The 23,780-nt window shown below is 35.4% G+C and overlaps 1 protein-coding gene across 2 annotated transcripts in view; it reads right to left on the bottom strand.

Moving 5' to 3' along the window:
* Positions 1 to 416: 416 nt before the first annotated feature.
* Positions 417 to 23,780, bottom strand: part of BRD1 (bromodomain containing 1) — a 74,317-nt gene continuing 50,953 nt past the window's right edge. For both annotated transcript variants that reach the window (XM_074903246.1, XM_074903247.1), the window contains exons 14-18: positions 12,932 to 13,067; positions 11,564 to 11,691; positions 7,564 to 7,673; positions 5,043 to 5,197; positions 417 to 2,304 (exon numbers count right to left, since the gene is read on the bottom strand). In XM_074903246.1, coding sequence (XP_074759347.1) covers positions 2,121 to 2,304; positions 5,043 to 5,197; positions 7,564 to 7,673; positions 11,564 to 11,691; positions 12,932 to 13,067 — 713 coding nt within the window. In that variant the 3' untranslated portion in view covers positions 417 to 2,120. The remainder of the gene's footprint in view (positions 2,305 to 5,042; positions 5,198 to 7,563; positions 7,674 to 11,563; positions 11,692 to 12,931; positions 13,068 to 23,780) is intronic.

The raw sequence follows: 23,780 nt of genomic DNA, 5'->3' as shown, positions 1-23,780 counted from the left end.
AGAAGTTCTATTTAAGGCAAAAAATCAAATATTCATTTTATTTTTCTACATGATGTGGCTGTTGTTTATACGACAGCAGCACAATTCAGTGAAGGTCCTTACAGGGTCCCGGCCATCACTACTCTCCCTGAAGCTGTGTTTCCTGTCAAGACTGAGAAAACTATTTGCTTGATCGTTTGTGAATTTACCCAGCTCATTTCTGTAATTATTAAGAGTCCATTATAAGGTAACTGGTCTCAGCTAGTCTAGCTAGCTAGAATACGTACCGTGCAGGGGGCTCAGTAAGGATGACACTTCATGCCACAGCAAGAAAGCAATCAGGTTCTTGAACTAGTGCCTCTGTAGCAGCTGTCATGGAGTAAGAAAATGGGCACTACAGCAAAATCTCAGGGGCTAAATTCAGGACAAAATTAACAGTTGAGAAAGAAATTTTATTTCAAGCTTCTAAGGGGGTATTACAAACAATAGAGAATAAAAACATTAAAAACTATTTAAAAAGTAATTGTCCCTTTAAAATAAAGATTCAAGCAGGTTTAACAATGAAGTATGCTATTCAATGAAGTTTTAAAAAAAGATTTCAAAAGTATTGGTTTTGCTGTATTTGCTAATCCTTTATAAAAAAGCTGGGCATAAATACTTCGTGCATTCATATGCATTATTTGGTGTTTCATATTATATAACTTGGTACAGTATTTAAGATATCACTGCAAAAAAGAGTTCAAACACAGTGCATTTATAAATAATGGAGTCATTATAAATCACATTGCAAACATACCTTGCCATTTTCATTGTTACAAATTCAGTATCTCAGTGAAGGTAGGAATAAAGTAGCTACAACAATCAATATCTTGACTTTATTTTTTTTTTTTAATATAAAAATGCAGTTCTGGAAACCCACCCTTCTTCTTCCCCCTGCCCAAACATAATGCTTTACTTCTTAAAAATAAAAATAAAGTACTAATTCTATATACATCACATGTACCATACAAAAATGTATCCAAAGTTTCTATTGCTACCAAAGTGTTCTAAATTAAAAGTTACATAAATCCCCTCATCGGAAACAAAAGATTACAAGTTACAAAAAAATCAAATTACACACAAACCATCGAGTTATTTTATACAATTTCCAATACATTTTTCTCCCAAAGCAAGTTGTCTTCTCATGTGCCTGTATAAAAATGCATATCAATATATTTGTCAATTTTATTTTTCATTATAAAGCAAATTAATACATTTTCTACAATAAATAAAACACAGGGAGGCACACATATCAACAAAATTAAATCAATGGGAGATAAATGGGATATGGTTTTGAAAGAAATAATGTGCTTGCAGGCTTTAAGCCAGGTTTGTTCAAAACAAAAACAATCAAGTTATTTTGGGCAACAATGGAGTGTTTTTGGTGATTTGCAAGTGATGTACATAGTATAATTTTTTCTTGATGTCTTTCCCACAAAGTACCCTCCAAAATAATGCAACTTCCTTTCTTAAAATACATATTTGTAATTGTAAATTTACATCAATCTTAAATATGTGGTACTTTGTGCAAAGAGCAACGATTTACACAAACATTCAGAAGTCTTTTTCAGAAGCTACAGACCAAGGAAGAAATGATACAAGCAGCACCATATTGTATATGATTTAGGCAAACATATATTTGATGTCATTTTGATATTAGGTTTTAAGATCCACTAAACACCTTAAGCTGGAAGATGGTGCTTAGGTAATTTAACCTCAGAAAGAAAGAGAGAAAAAAGTAGAAAGCATGGAAACAAATACCAACTCCCTCCCCAGCAAAATTATAAAAGGAATTAAAGAGCTACTTCTAAAATCAGAATAAGTTAAGTGTTGAATATACATTTATGTACAATTATGAACACTATGAACAAGACATTTTAACAGGTTTAGTGGAAAATCCTCCAAACTACAACACGATAAAATCATTAATCAATATGGCAATGGTGATTTAGAAGAATTGCTCAACTATTTCAAGTTTGCAGAACTCAGCCACTGAATGAACAATTAAGGGGTTGTATCTTCAATACATTCTTTTAGACAAAGAGGTTCATTAGTACAGTTCAAGTCTGTGTGGTATTTTTCATGCCTTGGTAGAATTTCTGTTAGTCAATATCACTGAAGTCACTGACTGGTTCTCCATGGACTCTACTCAGGTGATTCATAGCACGATCAAAAGCAATTCTTACTGCTTTTCGTATGCTTGAGTTACGTCCTTCCATCATTTTTAACTTGTCTATGGTCTCATCTATCCCAAGGGGAACCATTTTGGATTTAGGAAGCCACTGCCTGTATGAAAGTGTAAAATAAGTATGTTAAATACAGAGTAAAATCAAGAAGTCTGTCCAGAAATGTCAGGGCTGCTATACTGTGTTTCTCATATGGAAGATCAGCTTTAGCATCTTAAATAAAGTGATAAAATTCCTTTTAAGACAGTACTTACTTGCCTTAAATATTTTAAAGAACATGAAATATTAAGAAAGCCTCTTCCAAAAACAAAGAATACATTCCAATTCAATAACACTTATTTAAAGATTAAGTATCAATTGAAAAAAAAAAAATAGCATGAAGTACTGATGCAGTTTAGTTTAAGAACAGGCAGAGCAACTAATAATGAAGGTGACTCAAGATCCACTTGACACAGTATTGTTTCTCTCCATTCTTTCATTATTACAAGCAATTGGCAGATGAATTTTTGCCTTACATTTGAGACATCTCAATTTGATTTTTAGGGGAAAGCCAAACTGTCAAGGAAGTTCTGCTTAGTATCCTTCTACCCTGCAGTATGAAGTCCCATTAACTCATTATTCAGAGTACTTTTCCATTTCAAGCTACATGAATATCATTAACTGCTGGGCATAGAGGAGTGCTAACGAAAAAAACCTTTACACTCCATTCTTCTAGTTAAATGAAAAACATTCTATATATTTAATTAAAAAGTATAAAGTAAATTTATTCATTTCTATAAATGTTTCTCTTAATCTTATCCTCTTAAATTACAAGTATTAAAGAAAAAAAAAAGTAAACTAATGAATATCTATTAAAGTATGTTACTGTAGTCTGCAATTCCAACCCTGCAAATGGCAGAAGCCATGCTTCTGTTAAAAAACTTCAGTTTGCAAGTCCATTTGGAGCCGAACCATCTGCAAATCAGACATTAAAAGCTGATATAAAACATTTTATTCAAAGATTATTTTTTTTTTACCGAATGAAACTGTCTCTTTAAATACTTTTTATTAAAGCATTCTAAACTACAACCCTATTGCATTGAGCACATACACTGAAACCAAAGAAGTGTCAGTACAAGGATACAGACAGAATAGTAAAGAACAGTAACATCATCATGATAAGCAGCAGTCTAACCATTATCAGTTTTAATAGAGATGAGAGGGAAGTTTTAAGAAGGTATTTTTAACAGAAAGCTTGCCAAGTCCCCCAGATGCAAGGGGCGTAGGAGAAGAAACAAGTATCACTATTTGAAAAGGTAATCCATAGGTGATAGAATCTGGTATCATGGACTTAAGATGACATATAACCTGCAAGCGAATGAAAATCACAGATGTGGGTTCAGGAGTAAAAGAGACAAAAGTGAGTTAGAATGATGAGTGCCAAAATGACCAAAATAATCAGGATAAACAAACCATTACCAAAATAAAAGGGGAGGGGGGAGTAGAGGAGGAGAGAGGAAAGGTGCTGGAAAAGAATTTAGCCTTTCCTGTCCATCTATGCAGAGTGTCCGCTAGAGACAGCTTTGCATAATATTTGCAAGATTTAGGACCACCTGCATATGGTAACAAATCAGAAAGGTTTAAGCTACAGAGGACTCCCAGGATCAGAAACAATCAGAGCAATTAAGAAAGTGGATAGGGATATTTGTGATACCAGTAAGAGAAAAATGAGAAACAAAATACTGAGTATATTTAAATCTGGATTTTCTCTATGAACAAAGGCAGAAGAATGCAGGATCTCATGGCATCCTGCACAACTGAACAAAGAAGATCATGAAGAAGTACCAATTAATTAAGAAAAGAATTGAAGAACAGAGAGTGCAAGCTAAAGAACTGGTTATACCAAAGGATTTAAGGGGATAGAAAAGCAAATCAGTTATATATTTCAGGCAAAAATTATTTAGGTGACAGTGTAGAGGAGAGTCAGGAGAATGGAAGCATTTCTAGACATCACATATGATCAGCTAAAGAGGGAAATGATATCTGAACATGTAAGCAAATTCAAGAATAAAACTGAGATATAAAAAGATTTAAAGCTAGCTTGACCCATGTGGAAACCCAGAAATGAAAGGTATTAAGAACACAGGAAATAAATACATTATTTGATGAAAGGAAGAAAGAGAGGTAATGAAAAGCTTCCATACCTTTTCTAGCAAAATATCCAACCAAACAAAAATAAATCCCCCCCCCCCCCCAAACTAACAAAAAAAAAATCCAAATCAAAAGAGCTAGTGAAAGCAGAAGAGAATGTTTTATTGTGTGAATTATCCCTTCAGGCTCCACACAGCATATTGCTGATACCGAAAGAAATGGAAAAAGGGAAGGTTTCATGAAAAAATTTAGAAAGGGCTAAGAACATCAAATGAGAGTGTTAATAAAGCATTTAACAAGAGAGGTTAAAAATGTAAAGAAAATGCACTTGAGCAGACTGTGGGAAAAAAAAATATTGTTATTAGGAAAGCAGTGATGAAGGCTGATACAGATAAATACTAAAGACTGTTATCTTAAAAAAATCTGTTTAGCCAAAGAAGCAATTTATTCAGGTCAGTAAATGAAACCAGCTTGTAAATTAAACCAGAAGACTAATTAATTACTTATATTATTTTCTTCCAAACTGACCACAAAAAGGCATCTTTAAGTGATGATATGCCTTGGTCCAAGAACAGACTCAAATATGAAATTTTAACATTACAGTTGATACTTCCATAGGAATGATAATGTTTCAATTTTCTTCTAGACTAAAGGTACAGGTTTTAAAATTTTAAGTCACTGCATCAAACAACACATTCAATAACATACCAACTTCTTTTATTGTCAAAAAATAGTACTAAGAATAGTTTCTCATCTGATTTGGTCTGCATTTGTTCTCCAATTTTCAGTACATCCAGAGGTGGCACTGGTATAGTAACACCGTTGTGATGACCAGCAACACGAGGCATTTTAGGGTCAATAATCTATAAAACAGAAGAAAGAACAGTTCCAAATTTTTAAAACTACATCATTTATTTTCAGGAGGTATCACAAATAAAGTTAATGGGAAAGGAGAATCATAAACAGCCACTACATATAAATTGTACTACACACTTAGGTAACTTCTTGACAGAAACTGAATAGGCACACTGGAGGGACAGCTATAGCTTTTAATTGAAAAGAAAAACCCAAACCCTATCTCTAGAGCATTTTTCACCCACATCAGTTGTTCTTAAAATCACATCCAAATTCCACTTTGTACTACTCAGTAGAATGACAAGCACGTTTCAGAAGGAGAAAGTTGAACCAGTGTTTCTAAAAGCTGTAACTGGCCTCAAACTTTGGGTTTTGAATTTCAGATACCTTAAAGAAACAACCTATGTTAAGGTATAACTATTTATTTCTGCTAAATACAAGTTCCACACTGAAAATCTGGAGGGAAAAAACCTCTAAGCAATGAAAACCACCCAAACAGAAAACAATAAATCAGAAGTCACTTTCAAGTATCTTGCATATCCAATTTAATGACTCAGTTTTCTGCAAAACATGCAGTTAGAGTCACAATTCCTTTGTAAACAAAAGTTGGGGGAGGGGCAAAAACGCTGCTAACATTAAACTGATCAGACTGATGGAAAAAGTCCTTTGTAGGCAGATCACAGTACTATCAAGTGCTCTACCAAGGAGGGGATATGTTACCCCATGCCTGTTCCACCCATCTCCTTCCCTACAAACTCCTCTTGCTCTTCCAGCATCCACACTGGCACCATCCTTAATCTGCAGTAAACTGATTACAGGAACTAAACCAACAGAAAGCTAACACAGTGGGGAGTTCGTAGAAATCAGAACAACTTCTCTTGAGTGAGGTTTAATTCCTCAATCAACTCTTCACATGCAGAGAAACACCAGTGCTGACAAAGAAGTGGGCAGAAAACAAGCCCTTTGGTTAGAAAAGAAGCCCTTTGGTCATGATCTGCTTAAATCTAACACTGAAGTGCTAACACCATTCAAGAGACAATCAAATCATCAAATTTTCAGCATGTGACCCAATGGTGTTCAAGTCACACACTGAAGGAACTTAAGTGCTCTGAATCTCACCTCCACAGGTTTTAACTTAACTCTGTATTGAATACATTTCCTGATGTCTCCAGCACACATATATTAAAACAGTCATGACTGTCCAGTCTATTATATATTATATAAATCAAGTATATTATACAAATCAAGTACACGAACTGTTTCTGTAACCCCAAACGCCTGACGCCAAACACTTTATCAATGACATTTTCTCTGCAAACTTTGACTGAAATAGAACTGCGTGTATTTCTCCTAAAATAACACAGGCACAACAGCTTTAATTTTCCAGTACAATCATTCAATTTTTTCTGACACTACCATGTTTTTTGTTTCTATAATGAACTGCAGAATCAGAATATTTTTATACTCATTTTGCAGAAGAAAATATCTTATAGTTCCAACACTAAAAAGATGTCAGTTGATCCTTTAACCAATAATATATATTGTAAAAGCCTACTGAGCCTACTGAGACAGGTGTGCTGGTTTTGGGTGGGATAGAGTTAATTTTCTTCATAGTTGCTAGTATGAGGCCATTTTGGATTTGTGTTGAAAACAGTGTTGATAACACAGGGATGTTTTCATTACTGCTGAGCAGTGCTTACACAGCCAAGGCCTTTTCTGGCTCTCACACCACCCCACCAGCGAGTAGGCTGGGGGTGCACAAGAAGCTGGGAGGGGACAGAGCTGGGACAGCTGACCCCAAGTGACCAAAGGGATAATTCCATACCATATGATGTTATGCTCAGCATATAAAGCTGGGGGAAGGAGGAAGGGGGGGACGTTGGGAGTGATGGAGCTTGTCTTCCCAAGTAACCATTATGTATGATGGAGTGCTGCTTTCCTGGAGATGGCTGAACACCTGCCTGCCAATGAGAAGTGGGGAATGAATCCCTTGTTTTGCTTTGCTTGTGTGTGCAGCTTTTGTTTTACTTATTAAATTGGCTTTATCTCAACCTGTGAGTTTTCTCATGTTTACCCTTCTGATTCTCTTCCCCATCCCACTGGCGAAGAGTGAGTGAGAGGCTGTGTGGTGCTTAGTTGCCAGCTGGGGTTAAACCATGACAACAGGTACTGTACATCCCAAAAGATGTGTAGGGTAGTAGAGATTGACTCAACATCTGATACTGCAATCATTTTCCAAACTGGATGCATGGTAGAGAAGGCGGAATAGTCTACCTTTATTCTATCTGAATGGGAATTTATCAATTAAACTCACACACCGGTATTTTCAGACCAGAAACAGTATCACTAGTGTACTGATGGGAAGCTTACTTACCAGAGCTGGGTAAGAGGGATATCCACTGCATTTGGCCCATACTACTTTTAAAGGCTCAAGAACAGATGTTGCAGCATCAGTTGAAATCCACATACTGCTATGCCCAACTTCTAAGAACAAATAATAATTAAATATAAAATTAAAATGTTAAAGAATGAAACCTCAGACAAATCTGCAGTTCATCAATATCTCATGATCATTATAATCCAAATACCAAAACCACATTTCATGCACGTACCAATAAAAAGCAGGTAATGTTCATAACAGCACTTTAAATGATACTAGTACTTTAATCCACACCTAGAGATAAACAAGTTTTTAGACACTTCTAGAAACAGCATTATCATAAAAGATCTTAGTACTCAGAAAGGAAATGTTTAACAAATTCTAGTAATTCCTTCCCTTTGAAAAAGCTCAAAAGAAAGCATAAAATTATGGTACTCCAAATAACCCGTTTCTTTTGAAACTATGATACTATCAAAGAGACAATGGTCTCGAAGATGCAAGTTGCATGGTATATTTCCAAGGTGTTGGATATCCATAGTAGGATTAGCACTGATAATTTAAAATGGTTGCCTGGTATACCTTTCTATTCTTATGCATAAATTCTAATCTGCATTTCAATTTCTATTTATTTTTAATCAGCCCTCTTGGTCTCTCCGCCTACCACTTTGCTGCAGCGAAGTTCAAAAAGACTAAAAGGGTTGAAAGGAAGCATCTGCAATAGTGGGTTTTTCCTTCTCAGGAGGCAGCAGAAAAGAAAACTGAGTTTTTGTTACTGGTTGCTTCTACCAGTATCCTCTGTTTTCTTCCCTGTTGCTCAGCACTGGACTGAAACATGAGACAAGGTTTAAGCCTTTCAGTAAACCAGAACTGCAGTTGGCCCCCTAGATACAGAGGGACAGTAGAGAATGGGCAGAAGACAGCAAGTTATCCCCTCAAGACAGACTTGGGGGTGGAAAAAGTAGGAAGAAGATAGTGAAATTTCACAAGATCTAAAGATGAGGCAGCATTTGTTGCACAGGGAAACGTGGTACCAAAATACTGTTCAGTGGTTGCACCTGCACTTTTTTTTAGCATTATGGCAATACTTGATAGAAGGAGCTCTCTACTTGCCAAAATACAATTTATTCCTCAATTCTTCCTAATCTGCTCCTATTTACGATGGGCAATGCTTGTTTATAATGAAATTTGACATGCAGATATATATTCTATCTCAACATCACAAAAAAAGTACTGGGAAAAAAGTGGTTTCAGACTTTCTAAGAGTAGAAATAGCTAGGAAAAAGTGTTCAAGGTGATCACAACACAAAAAAGTCCATCATTCTCTACAATATACTCTAGGTCTTTTTTCACCCATAGGCTAATCCTTTCAATTATATTTGATTTTTGATATATAATGGCATCAGCATTTCAAGAAAATACTTCATTGGGAAGTCTAACTTTAGAGATTCACGACTATGTAACGTTATCAAAATGCAGTAATTCATAATAGTTTGCCACCACATGACAAATATGTTAGATGTTTTTGAAGATAAAAGTGGTTATAGGTTCTATTATAGTAGTAGGTATCATAGGAGAAAGATAAATAAATAAGATTTTTCCAGTGTCTTTAAGACCTTGAACAAATCTTAAGAAAACAGAGATCTCTGCCATCAATCCCATCAGGCTTTACAGGTATCTCTAATTAGTGGATTCCATTACATGAAACCATAAAAATGTCTTATTTATACTATTTCTTACTGAATTACATTACCTTGGAAAAACAGTTACTAAATCTATTTACTAGTTTCTTTGTTTCTTTCTATGTCTTTTTAGAGAGGTCCTCTAGGACATTTTTTGCTTTCTCATTAAAAGCCATATTAATGTTAATACGCACAAGTATAATACACTCAGGCAATCTGACAAGAAGGTGGATCAACTGACTGGACAGAGAATTGAAAATGGGACAAAAAGCATGAGAGAGCCCATGAACAGGTGAGCTGGTAAGAATCTTGGATCAGAGAACAAGAAATAAGCAAGAAAAGGACTGCAAGAGTTCAGGAGGGACAGGCAGAAGAACACACTGCCACTTTGGCGCAGTAACTTCCTGTCCCTATAAAGAAACCCAAGGCCTACAAACCTCAGCATGTGTCTGTCTGTAGAGAGCAGCTATTAATGAAAACCACTCATAGCATGTGTCTATTCATCTTCCAGTGCTCTTGCACACAAAGGACAACAAGCTATTACATACAGGCAATTCTATTTAAAAGACAAGAAAACCCTATTGCTTCTACAAGTTGAAGGACCAGAAGTTAGAATTCTGAATCACTTTTGAACCTTTAATTCATCCTCTGTATTTATATCTCAATATAATCTTCATATTTCAGTATAGAACACAGTTTTCTGTAATAGTCTTAACTTGTCCAGTACACTGAGTGGACCTGGTTCCAAAGCATACCTCAACATCACAAGGTAAAAGTGCTGAACATGGCAGCAGTATTACAGAAAACAGCATGCCCTAACTTGCACACTTCACTTTGTGATTTTAACAGCACTCTTTGTAACACTGTTTAAGCTTCAACTAACATATTTCAGTGTACAATGATAACATCCATTAATCACTGAAAAACAGCATCCCATCCTAAGTGCAATGTTACAACATACCATAGGTTCTGAGACAGCATCCTGTAAGTAGAAACAAGATATTCCTTGGACCTAAAACCAGCATAACCATAAGCACTGCTTCTAAAGCATATATATCTGTCAAACAGAACTGTTTAGAGACATTTTGCCACGAATGAGCACCTCCTTATTTAAGTTTCTTTGTAGAATCTGGAATTCTACTAATAAAACATGGTAAAATTTCAGTTATGCACAGAACATTAAGGACTTTTCACTTCCCTCCTACTTATTTTCTCTTCTTGATCTGCTGAGGTAATAGGGTGCAGAAGGCAGCCAGGAGAGCTCAAATTAGACAGAATATATAGTAATAAATAAAATAATGTTGTTATATGTCATTCACTCCTACTCTTATGCAGCTGTAGAATGTATCTGAGAACAGAGAATTAAGAGAGATCAAGGAGAGTTCTGAAAAAACAGGCACAGGAATCTTAAGTGGAAAGTGTTAAATACAGGACTATCCAAGGACAGAGTAAGAAAAACGAATGGAAAAGGTTATGTCCTGTATAAGAGCTCACCACAGATGATAAAGATACTAAACCTGAGAGTAATGAAGCAGTAGCTAAAAACGGATTAGCTGCAAGAAAGAAAAACAAAACTGATCACATGGGGAGAAAAGAACAGACTAAGGCAAACAAAGGTAAAAGCACTAGAAAGACATGAGACGGTCTGGACAAGGAACACCCCCAGGATGAGGGGAAGAAAAGCTGTAAGGTCAGACACTAAGGCCAGTCAGACACTGCAAGGCTGATGCCTAACTTCAGCATGGGAGCACTGCATTAAACAAACACAGTTCTACTTGCAGAAAAGATGACCTACTTAAATCTTTAATGAAATTAAAATACTGAAACAGGTGGAAAACATATCAACAGAACATAATTATTTCCCTAAAATTTGGTAAATTGCTATCCTCTACAGTCATACAAATTTCCACTTCTTTCCAGTTCCAAATTTTTCTGTAATCAAAGCAGACCATGTCTTACTTATCTGTCAGCAAATTTATGCAGAATAGTACAGGAGGAGTAAAACCTAACCCAACTAGCTGAACAAACAAAAAGATGGACAGAACTACAATAGTACTTCAGGCCAAGTTTCACTTGTATTACTAGAGTAGCTTGATCACTTTAAATACCAATTATTAATCAAAAAAGCAAGAACAGGTACTACTCTTTTCGAAGTCTTTAAAGAATCCAAAGCAGAAATCAGTAGTCACTATCAACACCATTTTCAGAATGCTTAATGTATTTCAGCAGCAAAAATAACAATGCTAGAATCTATCAAATAAATGGACAAAATTATAGTTACACAATATTCTTAAGAACACGATATTCATAGTTACCAGCTGCAATTCTTGCTGCTTTGGCATAGTTTCCATTTTCAATGCATGATATTAATTCACTTCGGTCTTCCAGTGTGTGTCTTCGTATAAGTGCAGGTTTACCTTTGCCACACTTCGGTAGGCTAAAACTATGAAAAAACCAGTGTTAAAACCATTACTTGATAATTAATGTTCACTATAAATCAAGACTTTGAAAAAGCATTTAAAATTCATCAGTACATGGCAAAATCAGAGCAGCAAGCTCTAACAAATTTTATGTAACAAACACAAACAACATAAAAGCCAAAAACCCAGATTATTTTCATGCCCAGAATTGCCTGGTTATCAGAAGACAAACAGTATGCAGATGCACCTTGACTGCTGTACAGGTTATACATGCACAATGAGAGAAGCTACTTTGTCTCCAATGTTACACTGGATACTGTCCAAATGATAAAATGTTCCCTCTGCTTCAACAGTTCCACTACATAGGAAACACAATTATTTTCTTTCATTTTTCACTACAAATTCAAGTCTTTCAGTTGTGGAATGCCTATACCCAAAACAGGAATTCTTTTTCTCTGCACACTTGAGTTGTCTAAGAGATCACAGAATCTGAACAGCAATTATTATCTTCAATATATCACATTTACAAGAGATGCGATATTAAATTCTCTTTGTTTCTGAAAGCCTGTTTGACATGAGTGCTTTAACACCATTCCATTAAACAGTTTAATACCTTTTTTTTGTTTTCTTTAACAGATTTGCCCTATATTCCTGTATACACCATCCTCATAGCCCAGGACTGGAGACAGCTACCTTTTACACAGAGACTAGTGTGCTTTTGGAAGATGTGCACCACTGGTGATGGAGAACTATTTCTCACTGGTGACAGAGGTGACCATTCTGACAGTCCTATCTTTAACAACAGAGTTCACAAAGAGAAAGTCAATAGTTGGTATACAGGTACTATTATTACTGCAGTAACTAGCCAGTAATCCAAATCACAGACTGATCGTCTACAGTTCCACAGCTACTTAATTTACCTTCCCTACGTACAAGAGTCTGCTTTGGAAATTGCTTCTCTCCTCTGCTCACCAAAATAAACACATCCATTTTTAGTATTCAAGATTAGGAAGGTAATTAAAACAAGATATGCACAAATATGTACATGTACCTACACAAAGCAAGAGAAGCGTAGTCAAGTATAAAGTGTAACTGCCCAGAACTGCAATAAGCCGAATTCAACAGAAGGATAATACTAGCAATCCTGAAAGGTGTCTCAGATTTGACACACAGCTGAGAAAACTGAAATGCACTATTTTTTCTAAAATTTATGCAATCTTCATGTTGGTCTCTCAAATTTATATTTCAGATTTACAGTTTTACCTTGAGTTACACAAAAGACTGTTACTAGATGAAATACTAGATTCTGATGCACAGCGGCGACGAGGTTCAACTTTTCTTCCCGGAGTATCATCTAATGCTCTCTCATTACTTCCATCTCCAAACCCATTTGACAGACCTACAACATAACACAAGAATAAACTGTGTCAAACTGGAAACCACACCATTTGCATTAACAACCTTTTGTAATCACACACTGTATTTACTTGTTCTGTACTTCAAGTATTTTGATGTGACGAAAAAGAAAGAACATGAACATTAAAAAAGTATTTCATTTCAAAACACAGTATTCTAAACAGGAAGTTCCTGTGGTCCAGTTTTTATGGTAGGATATGTATTTAGGTGACATTAAAAAAAGTTAAGATTATAGTATGGAAAATGTAAAATGGAGTATCAAATCAGTTTTCTAATGTTTCCAACTATTAAGACAGGCAGGCTGCAGAGGCTGGGTAGAAAAAACAAGAAAAAAAAATTACGTTACAAGCCAGGCGGTTTTACCAAGTCAACACAACACTCATTTGAATACAATGTTACAATCCTAAATCAAGAAATACTGAAAATCCTTTTCAAACACTGGAACTAAAGAGCGGTAGGGATTCCCCCTCCTGATGCTTTCTAGTTCTTCCTTGAATTTTTTCCATTTTAGTAAATTCAGAGTGACATTATTTTGTCTGTTTTCTGTGATCAACAGTCAATAATGGGTATATTATTTTTGACTATCCTTCCCCTGGCACAAGTTTATATACATCCAAGGATATTATATTTTAATTTCGTAATTGTACTGAAAACGTAAAAAAGGCTTTTATATTATAAGTACCAATTTGATGGGCTGCCACCAATCCTGCTCTGGATTTGGTAATTCACAAACAGTACAGTTCTTATCAGGCCATTATAGGCCATTGATTAAAGAGACAAATAAAGAGGTTTAAGATAGCGTTCTGAAGACTTTCACAAGGGGGGGTGTGGGGTGTGTGAGTATGTGGAAATGACTAAAAAAGAAAGAATCTAACATGGACTCAAGAGTATAAACACAAATGAACTGGCTGTAGTCAATGGCACTAGCCTGCAATTGCTACTGCAAGCTGCAGACTGCAAAAAGAACAAAATGTTAACACAAATTCAATTCTAAGGATATCTATTTCCTTACAGCAAGTTAACGTTAAGTAAGTTAACTTAAGGCATATGACCAGCATGCTTCTCACAATGCAAGAAAGAGTTACTCATCCCAGTCATCCTATTACCAGTCTTAAAGGTCATCATGATCTTTGTTCATTCAGGCATAGTTAAATAAGCTTATGTAACTTCACGTGCCTCTTCATAGAGTGTTATACTACAAGACAATTATTCCCTTTATTAAGTTCTAATTCTTCCAGTCTGTTTGCTACAAGGACCTCTGCAAAGGCGGCTGACAACAAAGGAACTTGAGCTTAGCAAGTTACTTTGTATGATTCAGTCATATTTCAAGGCATTTCCACACAGTGATTTAAGGGATTTCCCCCTCCACACCGAGGAGACCTTCCATTTGGATTATCAACACAATTTGAGATTTTTAAGAGAAAAAGAATAATTTATTCAATGGTTTTAAAGACTTACAGATAAGCATTCTCTTTAATTGTAATTTAGTTGACATCGTAGAACATTAATTTAAGAGAATGTTTTCTAACTCCTATATTTGCTTTGATTTCCTATCCGAGAAAAGAAAATAAAAAGGCAGCATTGTCTTGAGTGTTCGAGTACCAAACTACATGCTATTGATTAATCTTGTTCTCATTCTCAGCAAGTACAACTATCTGGAGATTAAGAAATTCAAACCTAGACTATACTGAAAGACCTGTCAAAACAGAGTATGCTTTATGAGAAAGCTTAAATTCCTCTATGAACTACTGCAGTGCACTTCACATAGCATCTGCAATGAAAAGTTGAAAAAACATTCTGCAAAGATAAAAAGATCTCTTAGGTCTCTGCAAATAACTGTTCTTTATTCTTAGATATCCTGTCAGACCTATTTTTCAAGTGTAGAAACTGTTTTGTTTTCATCCTGCTACAAGCCAGAGACACAATACTCATCATTGAGCCATCTAGCTAATATAAATCAGCTATCATCAGAAAGAAGTTAGATCACAGATTAAATTTTAAATTTAAAGATAGATCAAATAATTATTGCTACCAGAACCAGAGCACAGCTCAGGTTCCCAACGGACTGAGAAAATGGAAGGCACTGTATGTTTATTCTTGTAAGAGTACGTATAAAATGTTTAACCATATGTACGTCAAATATGACTTGGCTACGCATGCATCTCTATGTACATTGGTTCTGTATGTATATGTATATCCAGGACAAAACAAATTAGGGAGTAGTTTCACATTTTGATTGCTTCAATCAGTTTATGATTGTGCTGCTGCTGAAATGGACACTTTGGCGCTCTCAGTCTCTCGCAATGGCTTCTCACTGCCACCATGCCAGTTATGGTTATGGCAATGAACTAGTTTTCACAGAATCACAGAATTGTCTAGGTTGGAAAAGACCTTGATGATATCCAGTCCAACCATTAACCTAACACTGACAGTTCCCAACTACACCATATCCCTCAGCGCTAAGTCAACCCGACTCATAAACACCTCCAGGGATGGGGACTCCACCACCTCCCTGGGCAGCCCATTCCAACACCTAACAACCCGTTCTGTAAAGAAATGCTTCCTGACATCTAGTCTAAACCTTCCCTGGTGCAACTTGAAGCCATTCCCTCTTGTTCTATTGCTTATTACTGGGCAAAGCAACCATGTGATTTCCTGATTGCTGACGTTGAGAAACAAGGGATGCAACAGAAACATGCAACTATAGCAATGGAGACAGCTCCCTGCAGTGGTAGTCCAGTCTCACACTAGTTTAAACATAACCTACATTATGAATTTAATGACTCTTTTAATTCACTAATGTAGGTTTTTAAGATTACAGTACGTAGTTTTTTCAATCTGTACAATGGTTACTAACAGTGGGAAAAAAAAAAGAACTTTTCTGACAAATAAGGAATATTAAAGTGCAAAAGAATGTAGAGCTTCTCGGAGACATTTCTCTCTTGCTTGTGGAAGTATGAAAAACAAAGAACATGTAGGCATCAGCAGGAATAATTTTCCTGAATATCAAGCCCTGAATGACATGAGCTCACACAGTTTGTGAGACTCAAGTTTATACAGTCCAATTTTCAAAATTATAAGAATAGGCATTATTTTAAGAATGGAAGACCTCAACGCTTATTCTAAACAAAACACACTCATATCTAGTCACAGATGCATGAGTTCCCAAGTGACCTTGTAACTTGCCAGAAAAATCCAGGCAATAAAATGGTAGTGCTTTATGGTATCACTGATGTGTAAAAAATAAAGTTATACTATATTTATATGCTCTAACTGGGAATTTGGTTTTGTAGATCATTACAAAACTCCTTTTCCATGAATCAAGAAACACTCAATCTCCTGTAGCTACTAGAATAACTGAGATTAAAGAAGATCCCAATTTGCTTTAAAGAATTTTCATTTTATTGGCTCAACAGATATTACTAAGAAGGTCAAATAAAAAAAAAAAAAACCATGGGAGAATTAACTCATTCTGCTTTTGCGAAGTAGTAGCCTGGGTAAGCTTGCAACATACCCCTATGAGCCATTTACATTTCCCAAAAGCCCATGATTTTATTAGATCAACTGAGCTTTCTCCACAGTTGTGTAGAAAAATTTTATTAGGTCAGGTACTTAACTTCTTACACATACCCCCTCAGCAACACCATTGACTGAGAACAACCCCCCTCAAAAAAATCCCAAACATCAAACTAACCCCTTCATTAGCCAAGGATTCCTTTTTATTTTTCCAGTGTTCTTAACTTTCTTCAAAAAAAGCAGTCCACTCTCAGAGGCAGAACTCAACTTTTTCATTAAAAAGTAATTCACTAACAGTGAAGTCAGCAATCAATTTTAAATGCAGGGTTACTGCCATTTCCAATCTTCAGCTTTAGTCTTCAATTTACATTACAAGTTTACTGTCATGTCAATCATGGCATATTAACACACACAACCATTTTAAAAATAGAGAAATGCTAACAAACAACTAAGAAGAAAAAAGCCAAAGATGATCTGCTTGATACTTCTCAGGTTTCTCATTGAAAATTGTATTTATCAGGAAAAACTTCAACAACTTCTCAACAGTAGCAGTCTGTTCTTAAACTGCAATTAAAACTTTCACTGACTACCTACATCAAGCAAGTTAAAACCTTGTTGCCTATGCTAAATTAACAGACAGAAGTTTGGAAAAAATGACAGAGGAAGAGAACTCAAGATAGTCCAAGGAACAGCATGCTCCATGAATGTACAAAATGCTGCCACAGAATACAGAACTGTGCATTTAAGACTGCAATCGCATCTTGTAGTTCTGTTGAGACAAAAAGCAGAACTTGTATAAAACTACTCTAAAGCAACTGAAACTTTTATTAGGCATAGCTTGATGCAAAACCAAGCATAACCAAATGTAAGATGAAGTGCTGTATTAAAACTACAGCTGAAGAGCTAAGAAATAATAAAAAGTGTTAAATAATTTCAACCGCCAAAAAAAGTGGTTGCATTCAAAAACAGAATGCACACAGCACCCCAGCAGTTACATAACACTATTTCAGTTCGTTTTACCAAGCAAGGACTAATCAAGTCCTGACTTGTGCACTCACCCAACACCAGTGACATTGATCTTCATTAAAATATATATATTAAAGAAAAATGTCTCTTTTATTAACACTACATAAATTCACAAAAACAGGTAAACTTTTTTTTTGGTACACTTTACTTCTCCAAGGAAGATTAGACTGTTTTTTGGGGAAGGGAAGAGGATGGAAATGGAACAACCTTAACTAATCTGCTCTCACAGAGTATGTTCTGGGAGCAAGAAAGCTGGGACTGGTAAAATCTGCGACCAATTTGTGTCACATATACTACAACATGTACAACTTTATAACTTACGGAAATGGGGCAAAATATTGAATGAAGAGCATAGTTTCATATATGTCAAAGACTTCCTCCAACAGTGTTGTTTGGTTTTTTTTTTTTTTTGTTTAAAGGATGGCTGGTGTCTCCAACATGATCCAAAATAATTACTTCAAATGTAATTGTCTTTCTGCGTTCCAAAATGATCATTTAATTGAATTCCATTCCATGTTGAGGATAACAGAAAATAATTAGGATCCAAAGAGATAAATACCCAGCATGATATTAGTTAATATGAGAACCTGGAAGACAGTGAAAAAGCCATTAAATCTCTCTGAAAGGAAACAGAGCTTTCAAATAAATAAGCCATCCTTATAGCAGTGTCAAGAGACAGTGAGAATGATACAAGTGTTCCATGTATTCTAACACTAACACTCAGCTAAAGTTTCAAAAGGGGCAAAACTAGACTAAAAGTTTCACTTTGATTCAGTCCTCTTTCTTGAAAGAGAAAATATATGCAAATCATTGAAATCACAGAATACAACCTCCACGTGCACGATATACATCAAGAACATGGTTTTGAAATTTACCTAGAAATCCCTCCAGTAAGAGTAAGAAGGGGGATGAGCCTAATTTAGGAGGATTTATATAATACAGGTATGAACAAACAGGATAAAGGAATACTTTAAAGTAATAATAATGAGAAGTTACTGTATTTTTAAATACGCAAACCTTGAAAATGGGCGTATTGCAGCAATATGAAAGCATCCACAAAGTTTTTAAAAAGTGAACCTTGGAGTAACCCTAATGTCTACTTCTAACAGTAAATTCTGTAGTGCAGTAAGAATATTAGATATAATCCTTCTTTTCAGGATACACAGATGATGAGCACGTGAAAGTTCAGAGTTCTTAAAACAGTCTTCAGTATGTAGACAAAATGGGGGCCAGTTACTCACAAAGATGATGAATTTCAGCGTGAAGAGTCCCCTTGGAAATAAAGCTTTTAAAACTTGCTTAAAATTTGGTCATGGCCAAAGATAGCAAAGAAAGCTCAGTGTAAACCCATGACGTGGCACCTACATGCTAAACAGAAGCAGCTTTCAAGATCCTAAACAGAAAAACTTAATCTTGTCGGTTTAAGTAACACATAATGAATACAGTTTGGTGGTTCACCAAATAGTCAGTTTGATATTTCAAAAGAATGCTTAGGAAATCATCCCGTAACTACTGATTTTCTTTTAAATCTGGGAATAAGAGGTGTATCTGGCTAATCAGATGAGTGCTAAAACAGCTGAATCTGAATTGCACAGCAGAAAACTAATCAACATTTAATAACTACAGCTTCCCCAATATAAGGATTTTTGGTTGCTCTGTGCATTATAATAACAGGATCACTTTATGGCAGGATTATTGTTCAAGACATTTTAAAATATATATGTGGGAGGCAACACTAGTGGAGAAGTTTGAAAACATTCCACGAAAATCTGAAAAAAAAAAAAGAAAAAAAAAAGAGCATACAAGCAGAAGTGTTTCTCAAAAAAAAAAAATTTTACTTTTTCTAGAGTATCAGCTGTTCCAGCAGTATAGAAAAGACTCATGACAGTAGTAGTATAGTAGAATGCCATTTAAAAGTGAAGCACAGAACTTGAAGAATTTAAAACTAACTTTACAAAGTGATATATTTAGTCAGCTCTAGTTTGTAACATGTAAAACACATACAGGTGATTGTAAAATACAAGATTTAAGTGCCTGAATCACACACAGATCAATGGTATGTCATTCAGGATCCAAGAAATATAATGATCCAAGAAATATAATCAGTAAGACCATTTACTTCTAATTATCTAGGCAAAGAATACTTAGGAGGAATTAAGATCAGATACTTTTTCCCAAACATTTTGTCTGAATTATGCAGTAATGCAAACAGTAAAGATGCTTTAGAAAAAATACTTCCTTATATGTTTTCCATTTGAAGACTTCTATTTTCTCACCTATCAAATCCTGATATAAATTTAAATAAAATTTAAGTTATTAAAAACTTAAATCAAAACCGATTATTTTTGTTGTCAACTTATATAATGAAAAAACATGATAATTATCTATCAATACATTGCATCAAAAACCTAGTGCCTAGCAGTTTTTCAGAGCAGCCCAGCAGGACCTACAAAGGCAGGCTATTCCTAAATAGAACTAGCTTCTTTTTCTTAAATTACTATCTAAAGGATTTTACACGGAGCTTTTACCAACACTTTTTTTTTTTTTTTCTTCCTTGAAAGTAAATGTTTCCCCTGTCATTGTGAGAACACAATTGGTTGGGTCATGGTATCCAACTGAAAAAGACAGGTGAACTTCAGAACTTGCTTAGGTAAGAATGTCCAGCAATCCTACTCTATTAAAAAGGAAACAAATAATTTACCATAAGCCTTTTACAGCTATTTAAAAAAATCAGTTCTTAATTTGCGCCTCATTCTGGGACAGAGAACAGAAACAGAAACTGAAGTTGTCACCTGAAAGAAAAGATGAAAGCAAAAATGTTTACCAGAGATCTCCCACTCCTGAGATGACACAGGGGACAACACAGTAGACTGCAAGTCCCTGAATTAGCCAGTTACTTCATTAAGGTACACAGCTGCATTTTTGGACCTAATTTTCCAGGCCTTTTGTACCCTGAGAGGTATTTCACACAGCGAGATGAAAACTTCAAGTGATTCAGTGTAAAAGATTCAGTGCTTACTTACTATAGGCATGGGACAGCCTCCTTCTACAATAGCTTGCACTGTCTTTGAAGTGCACAGTCTGAATCCTTTTAGAGACCATAACATCACACTAAAAATTTATTCAAGCCTAACGAAAAATTAACAGTGTTTGCAACCCTAAAATTGTCTTTCTGCCTTCAACGAAAAGAGCTGCAGACAAAACAAGATGTTTCACTGCTCAATACAGTCAACCTAACAGTGCCTGAAGTGTCATCAAGTGAGGATAATCAAGGGCTATTAAACAGCAACCCAGCTGTACTATTTTTAGGCAGCACTGAACACAGTGAACAAAAATAAGGCTGACCTGTACCTAAATCAGATGAATCTACAGTATGGTTTTTTGTCCCTCAGACCTAAAATACTTTTATCTTAAAAAAGAAATTTTTAAAGAACTCAGGAGTACTCAGACACTTTTATTGGCTGAAGGTTAGCTCTTAACATCTGCCTTTGTCTCCATTTTTTTCCAATGACGTGTTGTTAGAAATAATTTCTGAGTGACAGCTATATTATTACAGGTTTGGAGGGAGGAAAAAAAAAGTAAAAGTAAAGGAAGAGGAAAAAAAAAAAGGAAGGTGGAGAGAAAGGAAAATGAAAGTGGGGGGAGCATTACCATGTTAGGATAGCATGGCCTGACGAAGTCCAAGTGGCAGCATGACCAATGAACACTGTTTTGGTACCAATAAAATAAAAGCAACCTCGTTTCAAGTATTTTACCTATTCTTGAGTAATACATGTTTCTTTGTATAGCACAGCTTCTTAATGTGCACACTTCCTCTACACACCAAAGAAACTATGTCTGGGTACTACAATGGGAAACACAGAAGAGAGCTATCAATTAAAATGTCCCAAAATATTGGACTGCATGTATGATACAATGAGTATGTACTACTATAGCTACTCTTTATGGAGGATCTCCCTCTATACATGTAACTACAAAAAAAAAAAAAGAAAACATAACCACACACAAACCTTTTCTGAGACATATTAATCTTGCAGTCAGTCATACCATGGGATCTGTCTCCCTCTCCATGCATAGTAAAATGAACACTAAGTCACCCATATTTTTGACTGCCATGTTCAGTGCCCAAAGTTAGCGTTGGAGTCACTGGATTCATTTTTATGATCATCCATCTCTTAAATCAGACCTGTAGGCAAGTACGTGGGGGTTGGAAATAGATGACGTTTCAAGGTGCATTCCAACCCAAGCTATTCTATGATGTTCCAAACAGGTAAAAAATAATGGTGGTACGATCAACTCTGGTACATTACGTACCTGATACAAGGGACTTCATAATATCTAACCTGTGAATTTGAAGGCAGGCCATCAATACTCAGTCCCAACACCATGGGAAGTGTGTTCTTCATTTATAACCATAGTGTGGATCTCTTAATTCTCTATCTTTTTTTAAAACTGTCAATAAATCCCACAGTTCTCTGTTTACCATCTGCACCCCACAGAAAAATTAGTGTTAAATGCCACAGATGAAGCACATAAGGGACTATGACATTTTATTTTTTAGAAAGCCAAACCTGGGCCAAGAAATGAGCTAAGCATTAAAAAAAAAAAAACCAAAAAAACCCCCAAAGAACACCAAAAAACAACACCAAATGCATGAATACAGTAAAAGGCTCCACAATTCCTACAGCATCAAGAAAACCAGAAGGGAATCTAGAAATATTTTTTGATTGTTACAGAAGATTCAGTTATACTGATCTTAGAAAACACAGCAATTTTAAGTTGGGTGCTAATAATTAATATCTTAACCCACATGATAGTACTTTCAAAGAAATCAACCGGTTTAAAACCCAAGAAAAATTTCTAAAATAATAATGCATATTATAACTTATGTATGCACAGACTTCACAAGCCTTGAAGAAGGACAAAACCTCCGTTTATCTAGTTGTTCATCAAGCCCCACCATTCTTGACTCTTTTGCTCAAAATTCCCTCTTATTCTAATAATATAAATCACGAAATAAACAAGATTTTTAATGGTGAGGAGGTTAATACTACAGTTCTTTAGATGAAATAAACCCAAAAGGAACATTTATTCTCTTAAATGTCACTGCATTTGCTGACTGGTATGAAATAGTTTCCTCCCCCCTCTTTCTGCCTTATGCACTTATTTCATTCCACATGTATTACAGAAATCCTCTCCTAGTTTTCAAAATTTTCCCAGAAGTTAAATTAGCAAAAAATTTAGTAGGGCTGCCTGAACTTCTGTCTAAAGCTTGAGCAGGCCAAATACAAATAAAGAAATTAAGCTTTCAGGGTTTTTTTCAAATTTTTCTCCTTAATTTGATTTATTTTCTTAGCAGATAGTCAAAGTTTCCCAGTGGCCCATCACCCCACTAAAAACAAACAAATAAACAACTACCCCCCCCCAAATGCACAAACAAACTTGTTAAAAGCAAGCAAAAATGCACTAGCACCCCCCAATAATTTTGGTAATGTTCTAGTCAAACTTCACTTTCTCAGCCTTTTTGGTACCTATGGGTTGCCATGCAGCCTGGTTTTATCCTGACAACTCAGCAGTCAAGCTCCTGTAGTCCCCATGTCTCTACACTGACAAATATAACATGCCAGGTGGTAATTCCTTTTAGGCTTTCACAACCTCCAATGATTTGTTTGCATATACAGCTTTTACGTTTTGAAACTTCCTGAAGGCAGACAGCCATGTCCAAAAACTTCAGCTAAGTGCTTAAATATCTAACTACATTTCACATTAGATTTTACAGGAAAAAAATCACTATGCATATACAGAAAAAAAAAACAAAACACCAAAGAGAATGGTTTTAATTCAGAATATAAGGATTCTGGATCTGTCAGTAGATTTAGTCAAATTACTGCATTTTACTCATTAATATATGTATAAACTATCATTCCTGTCTATATTAACCAGACAAGTAATTATGCCAATTTGTTTTTTCACTGAGCAACCTCTAGTTCAGTTTATTTACTCAGAGGACACGTTATGGTCTTAGATAAGCATGTTTTACTTTCTTTTCTTCCATTTAGAAAATGGTAATTGACTGGGGCACATATGAAACTTTTAATCAATTGGCCTGTGCTCCAGAGAGTCAAAGAATTGTTAGAAAGCAAGACTTGAAAAT

Source organism: Athene noctua, chromosome 3 (genome assembly GCF_965140245.1).
Source record: "Athene noctua chromosome 3, bAthNoc1.hap1.1, whole genome shotgun sequence".
In the NCBI taxonomy this organism is placed as follows: domain Eukaryota; kingdom Metazoa; phylum Chordata; class Aves; order Strigiformes; family Strigidae; genus Athene; species Athene noctua.
The sequence above is the reverse complement of the archived record's forward strand: the minus strand, read 5'-3'. Positions and strand labels throughout refer to the sequence as shown.